The sequence below is a fragment of the Opisthorchis viverrini genome (assembly GCF_000715545.1).
Source record: "Opisthorchis viverrini unplaced genomic scaffold opera_v5_216, whole genome shotgun sequence".
NCBI classification, from domain to species: domain Eukaryota; kingdom Metazoa; phylum Platyhelminthes; class Trematoda; order Opisthorchiida; family Opisthorchiidae; genus Opisthorchis; species Opisthorchis viverrini.
The window spans coordinates 744,079-752,010 of record NW_008751872.1 but is presented as its reverse complement, the minus strand read 5'-3'; the positions used below and the strand labels follow the sequence as shown (position 1 = coordinate 752,010).

At 45.5% G+C, this 7,932-nt stretch overlaps 1 protein-coding gene across 1 annotated transcript in view; it reads right to left on the bottom strand.

Annotated features, from left to right (window-relative positions):
* The window catches only part of T265_08398 (hypothetical protein), a gene marked incomplete at both ends in the record, with an annotated part of 80,381 nt that overhangs the window by 36,568 nt on the left and 35,881 nt on the right, over positions 1-7,932 (bottom strand). Inside the window, 4 exons of the mRNA XM_009174192.1 lie at positions 1,810-1,954; positions 2,908-3,103; positions 3,199-3,512; positions 7,108-7,203. Coding sequence (XP_009172456.1) covers positions 1,810-1,954; positions 2,908-3,103; positions 3,199-3,512; positions 7,108-7,203 — 751 coding nt within the window. The remainder of the gene's footprint in view (positions 1-1,809; positions 1,955-2,907; positions 3,104-3,198; positions 3,513-7,107; positions 7,204-7,932) is intronic.

Here is a 7,932-nt window from a genome sequence, read left to right as displayed (position 1 = left end):
TGTGGCGTAGGCGTGACATCAGTTTCTCTGTCAAGGGTCGGGTTTACAATGCTGCGGTGCGCTCCATATTACTATATGGATCAGAAACCTGGCCGCTGCGCGCCGAGGACGTCAAAAGACTTTCAGTGTTTGACCATCGATGTCTTCGGAGCATTGCCCGAATCTGGTGGGAACACCGGATCAGCAATTCTGAAGTACGTCGAATGGTATTCGGGAGAAATAACTCACCCTCGATAGATGAATTGATCACACTGCACAGGTTGCGTTGGCTTGGCCACGTGCTGCGTATGCCAGTCGACCGACTTCCTCGAAGGGCTCTTTTCGCCCAACCATGTGAAGGGTGGAAGAGAGCCAGAGGCGGTCAAACAATGACTTGGCAGCGAGGTATGAAGGCCATTACCAGCAAACTCAGCTGCGCTGGTCACTGTCGTCTTCCTGGATGGGGACCCCGAGACGGGCCACATCAATGGCTAGAGACATTATCAGACATGGCCCAGTCGCGCCCTCAGTGGCGCTCGTGCATCCAAGCTATTGCCTTCAATGCATAGCTCCTTTTCCACCCCCACCCCCCCGCTTGACAACTCACTGACAGTGCTGGATTTATGCACCAATTTACCAGCTCGCGCGTGCAATGCGCAGCTACTTACCTCCCAATCATCGGTGAACGAAACTGTGGTAGCTACAACCAGTGTACGACCAGTACTCGGTTATTACAGCTGATAATGATGATGATGATGATCTCGGCATTTTGTCTGACTTTTGTTTTTCGATGGAGCACAGTGGAAAGGGTACTGGACAAAATGTGTCGATCCCAGATCTAGAACAGGTGAAAAACATCGTCGTTCTCTCTGCAAACAACTAAAGTCTGCCACAGGTCCTCAATCAAGTCCATCGGATAGGAGATGAATGTCCGAAAACCAGGGTCTTTTTCCTGTCTGAATCCAATCCTGGACATCTATTTACGGTGAAATAGGTGGCGCCCGAATGTGTGTGAATCCAAAAAAACTCGGACTAACTAACGTTCAGAACAGCCAGACAAAAGACGAAATCACTATATACTTAGGTAATACTCACATCATACAGCATTAATGCAGTCGAGACATGCCCAATAACGCAGGCGGAGGTTTGGAGCCGGCAATTTGCCATCGGCCCTATGACTGTGAAACCTGGCCACTACATGTTTCGGCTGTTCTTAGAGCGGTTTCCAACCAGCGGTGTTGGAGGAGCGAAGAGGTCCGTCGTCGATGCCGTCATGATTCAACTTGAACAGCTAACTTGGCAAGACTGAATTCGATCATTTGTACGTGTTTTACGCCACAAACTAGTATGACATGCTCTAAATTCGAGTCTGGGTTAACGTTGTCGTCAAGGGTGTTAGCTCAACTGACACTGCTTTCCTGAACTTTGAAAACAACCAATGTGCAAGAGCACTGCGCTTCAAGCTATTAAGGAAACCGATCTACCCTAACACAAGAGATAGCCGAAGTCAAATAAGTAAGTAGATGCGAATAATGTGCTCAATTCAATCCAATTTATCAGCTGTAAACCGTGTGCCATAGGCATATTGGTTCCAGCTGCTACAGTTTCCGTCACCGGACGAATAATGTGCTAAAGACTTGAAGACGTCTGCTCAGGTTTTTAATGGACTTTATGGGAGGACTCATGTTGTTCGCCACAGAGATCTGTCGACTTGAGGATTCGGGTGGCTGAAAGAGATACCAAGAATTTTCTGCTGTGGCAATAATAGCTTAGAGTTACTTGAGAATGTAAAGGGCATATGGATACAGTTTCAGTTTATCGGCATCTTACCCCCATCAGCGGTTTTGGATTGAATCCGCGCACGTTTGGTGTAGTGCGGTGTGTCACGACGGATCAACTTCTGGTTCGACTTCTCCTCATTGTCCTCGACATCATCTGTGAATCCAACTCGTCGTGAGATAACACAAATTTCCTCCTATAACCAGCACAAATGGAAGATGAAGACCATAGTTTTTAATCTGGTCAGTTATGACTCACAGGTGCCACTGACTGCGTGAACATGTTGTATCTATCTATCTCCATCATTAACCACTGATGGTTCCAGTCCCGGGGTCCCCGTGGAGGGGAAGCAGTGGTCAAGCCGATTGTGTTTATTGTTCCAGGATTTTGTACTCCGTTAACGAGTCAAATATTGTCCGGTTTTAAACTGTTTCCACTCAATACGGGGCTGGACAAAAAGATCATACTGTTTACTAACGCCAGAAATGACGCAAGTCCACAAATGCAGTCCTAATCTGCGCAACGCACATTTTGAAACTAACGAGGACGTGGTGGAACGAGTGGTGAAAATCAATCTGAAGACCCAACGACCAGGACGACCTTGAAAGGTGGACTCCTGGGGACCAGCTACCATGTAGTGTATCTGAGAGTTCACGGGTAAACATAGAAGTCGGCTGCACTCAAGGATGAACCCAGACCGAAGCTAAAGGCATATATGTATGAAGGGGAGCGAAGCAGAGGAAATGGGAGCAAGCGACGCACAAGTACAAATAAGATAATCGTTCAGCTGTAACACCCTTTCGGAGCGTAGCTGCCATGCCACCAGAAGGAAGCACAAGGGCTGGGATACTGCCAGTTTGCCCAAGCTTAGAGAGGGGGAAGTACAAATTTGAAGCAATCGTCCGAACGATTCATCGGATCTACTTTCGGATGTTCTATACAGGGGTTCAGTGAACATTTAAGGATCCCAGTAATCATCATTTCTGTTAGCCTTCTGAAAATGGTTCCTAATGGATTTCACTCAAATCAGGGATAATGAATTGTTTGACGGTGACCAGAAGATTCAACATAAAGCAAGTACTACTTATATCTGTTGCTGGAGATGAAACATGGTATGAAATCAATGAACATTCATTCGAAATGACGTACACCACCACTGCTATACGCTTCTTCATCCAGATTGTCCTGTACGCTCAGTCTGGCCACTTCATTCGTCTCCAACCTTGAGGGGCGCGATTCTTTTGAAGAATCTCGTAATCTGGGGGACTTCCTCGAGTGATCCACAAGTCCAGGGGAGGCCTCTGATACAACTACATTGGGAGCATTGAAGACCTTATTTCTAGGTCTGAGAAACACAAACAAGCGAATGGTGAAAAACAAAATAAGCGGAGGGTGAACATATTCAATATGCGACAAGACACTGCGAGACACCATACTGACTTTGCATGAGGAGTTGAGTCGACAACAACCTTCGATCCGACGCGGGGAGATTTAGGGGGTGTGGGACCCCGAGCCTCTTCTTCTGAAGACTCCTCCACAGCGGAGTCGCGATAATCCCCATCGAGTCCGGGATGCGGAGAGGATCGGTAGGATCCGTCTGCATTTTTCCAGTAGTCGAAACCGGGGAACCGAGACGTTTGGGGGCCATTGGCCTGACTATGACCATTGATGATGGGCGAGGCCACTTTATGGACCGAATCTGTGGGACTATTCGCGTCACTCATCTGGTGTTCGCCGTACGTAGCAGAATCAATCTGAAAAAAATAAAAAAGGAAATGGTATGCAACTGACATTCGAACTGACACCTCCAGTTTCCATCAACTAGTTGCAGTGCTAGTGAACTAACCCCCAAAAGCGTAGTAGGAGGACTCAGTGGGGGCACCTCCAATCTAACTAGTTTCAGAAGGCATCCCCACTCAATGCACACGATTGGAACTGGCCCGGTTGGGTAGCACATTGGTCATATGGGAATGGTTTATTTTGACTAGCTTTTGGGAAGCTACTGACTCCGAATGATAGCCTGCTGCAGTCACGGAATCGCTAAGAAGCCAAAGACATTTTATTGGTTTTCTTCCAAATTATCTTCCTCAAGAGGCGAACACTTTTGAAAGTGATCGATTTTCTACTGTTTCATTTTTTTCTGATGAAATGTTTTGGGAGCACTCAAGAGCGAACTTCCCTCACTTCAAAAAGCGAACGCTGAGTCTCAGTGCACTTAGTAGTTATTGTCCAGAACAATTCGAAAAAGTGTGTGGAATAATCAATCCAGCTACGAAGGGTATTTCGGCTAATATCGTCATCAGTGAGCAGCATTAAACCAATTTTCATACAGCAAAAAAGCCGAAGACGGGATCAGAGCGATCCTACTGTCATAACTGTCGTCTAAGGAAACAAAAAACTGTTCCTCGCCTCATTCACAGCCTAAAAAGGTGACAAATATACTATTCCCCGTACAAATTCGGGCAGAATCATGCACACCAAACGCAACCACATGCTCTCAGTACTGGTAACGCCTCAAAGCTATGCACCAAGTAGACACTGTGCAGAACTCTCAAGTTTTGGTTTGATGATTGTTATTCATGCACTGGAACTTTGCATTGAAATGCATGGTCAAACTGTACAGTGACTGCGAGGTCGAACTGCTGCAATCAGGAAAGAATAAAGCAAACGCTGACTTAAGTTGAGGAAGAATGGTGTGAAACTAGGCTGTGTTGACGTTTTGAAATGAGGGAGGGTGTGTTTGAGTGCAGCCAGTGCGGATCTGCTATTGGTCATAAAAACACAATTTGTGGAAGGCTCGCTCATATGTTTTCGCCCCTGTACTTCGAGGTTGTCTGGACGTTGACTGAATATACACTTATCCGCCAACTGAACGACTTCACTTCACGCGGGTCAGCGGTCCACCCGAAACAGCAGATACCATGAAGCTTACATGTCTGGTCGTCCCAACTGGAGGCCTGTAAACGACAGATTCTAACACACCCCTAAGAAATGCCAAAATGTCTTCTCGATAGAAACGTAGTGCACATTTCACGCACCAGGGTGGTCCAACTCCAGTAGCACCGAGGAGTAGTTCAGTCAGTTTTGCGTGCACACGTGACGGAATTTCCTGAGTCATCTGCATAACACCAGATACGGTATTCATGACTGGGACAAACTGGCGAATTTCACCACCCCCCAATGACAAAATTTGTTGTGAACATGTGCTTGTTGTGGCACCCATATAAAACAAAACAACAAAAATGTACTCTCCGATGACGAAAGCAATTGCAATGGCAATTTTTGGATGTCCGAGATAAACCCGCGTTATTTCAGTTTCGTCACTGCCACACACGGAAATGTTATTTTAACCACCCGGAACAAAATATTCTTAGTGAGCCGCAGTCAATAATAATAATGTTCTGTAAACGAAATTCAGAGAGAAGGTTAACCCAAACAAGAGAACAAAGACTTCACTCATTTTGAGGGCGATGTCCGCTAAACAAAGATCTATGATTTTTCTGTTGCCCAATTCCAGGAGACACGGAAGAGGAAGTGAAAAGGCAAAAATTACATCATTTAGAGCCCTCCGACTTGCTGTTACTCTTCACTCTGTAAGAGGCCAACACACACAAGTGTAAAGCACGGGTGGCTAGTCTGCTAGTCTGAGGTAAGTATTCTCCAATCAGTCAATTTTTTTCGGTTGTTTAATTTGTTCAAGAGACGAGATGCGGTGAAACGGCAAGGCAACTAGGGCCACTGCATCCAAAGAGATGTTCAAACAAACCAATGCTTCAAGCTTACTACTTGCTCAACGATGATGAAAACAATGATGCGGAATTCGCTCAATCGTTTGACATCATTTTGCTCATTAAGTGCGCCACCCACAATACCGATGCAACGGGAATCAACCGCTCACCACAGTATGTTCTCACAAAAAGAACAATTACAGAAACGGACAGGGTAGGACGAACTGTAGAGAAGAAAGGCGGGCCTCATTCTTGTTAAAATTAATGACACCAGGGATAGCATAGTAAACGGGAAACTGCCGTACAAACAATGTTTTGGCACAGTACGGCAGGATCAACACTACTGGCGATAAGCCAAAGAAGCAATCATCAACGTTTCAAGTCAGAGAAGAATAAATTCCTTTACGTGATGAATTTTCGTATGACCAGTTGTTCGGCATTCACGACTCCCTCTCTTCTACATTTGTCCATTCGCTATTATGCCAGCGGCCTATTCTACGTAAAGTGGCGACCAAGAAGGTATTGCTGTAACCCCTTAACCATCACGACTGGTAGAGGAGCATATACGTGCTTAAGCATGATGAAGTGTCCGTCCGTGCCCTAAGAATGTTCGACGCGTATACACCAGTACCAAAGTAGCACGGACACAAACAAGACGAGCGTTACACGCATAAAATATACTCTTTAGCCGATGAAGAATTTCATCGACAGGCCAAAAAATGGCGAAAACCGTCTAGAGCACCGACAAAAACGTTCTGATCACATTCCTTCCATCAGTAATCCGTAAGACTAGAAACTTAGTGGAAAGCAAGTGTCGGAGATAACCAAGCGAACCAACACGCAATATTCCATTAGTCGGTGTACCTAGAAATGGTGCTTCTATGGAGGTACTTTAAAGAATGACACCGGCGTGCATCAAGGACCAGACTCTGATAAGTCAAACGCAAAAGGACTGAGTGATGTTGTGGGATGCTGCTGGTACTAGGTTACCAGGAAGCATTTTCTTTTCGGATCGGAGAAACGGGTTACTTCGAGAAAATGATATCGGTGGAAAGAAGAATCCGAATATCTAATCGGCAAGGACATTTAATCTTGCAAAATAAGTCTGATCAGTCAACAAACTAATTCGACCATCAATTTTCATTTGTGGATGCAAATAACTTATGTGCGTAGTTATCACCAAAAGATATATTCTTTTCGCGATTGTCTGTCGACAAGAAATCCGAGCACTAACAGGCCAGTTCGCCAAGATGTCAAGTCGCTGCTGAGCAAAGCAGAAGAATCTTCCGATGTAAAGATTCTGCATGTCTGAAAAGTACAAACTGAGGATATTACCGAACGCGCCAAGAATAGGCCCTAGCTTTCCTGGTAATTTACCTGGCTATATACCACACTGTGAGGCAGCTACGCGAATAATCAAGACTAACGCAGAATTTCTTATTTCTGTGTGAAGTTGTATGGTATGGAGAGGCGAAAACAACAGTACCGGTTCATCATGAACGACTTCAGCATGATCATGCGTTCCAATGTTGCACACATGGTAAGCAAACATGAGCTTGGAAGAAAATTTTGCCAGGTTAATCTTGATATGACAGCAAACAATTTTTTCGGGACAACTCACCGACCGTCTTTCTTCTCTATTGGGCAACACTCCATCCGCGGACTTCCTGGAAATTCGTGGATGCCGAGTCTTGGGGAACCCTTTCCCAAGAGCTTTCTGAAATGAGGAAATTTGTAAAACACGCACTTATTCAGACACTAGTAGTTGTACACTGACAAATGACGGGAACACATCGTTTTAGGCGAACAAGCGACATACAGGCAGCTTGCTTCACGCAGAAACCTATTGACCACATACGTAAACCTAATCTCAGCCTAACAAGTGGAAAACTGTAGTCAAACTATCTGAACAGGACAGTATTGCCACATACTTGGGAGACAGTTAATGACACTGACTGGCTCGAAGTTGCCTCAGGTCTTGCGTCTCGGCAGTCTAAGCAGTCACTTGAGACCAATACCCAAAAGTAGGCGCCACAGATATGTTGCCAGAAGGAGCGATACCGTGACGCCTATCGAGTATGGTCGTTCAGTGTTTGACATAATACTTAAGCAGTGGAAAGTCGCATTTTGCAAGGTCGAATAGCGAAGTAGTGTTTATGATGTCTTTTGATTTTCCGCTAGATCATCCAAAGAATACATGGCCTGAAACACGTGGGCGAAGGATAGAGGCTATGTACGCGGAAAAGTTAGGCACACTGCTGGTCATTCATCTATGGTTGATTACAATTGGTTGACTCTCATGCAAGAGGGCGCGGGTTCAAACCACGTTAGATATCCACCGGATTTGATTCTTCAGAATCAACCCCATTTCTGCAACGCTTATACATCATACTGTGTGGTGACGACAAAATAACATCACACACGAGCACGAGGACAAGCTGAGTGT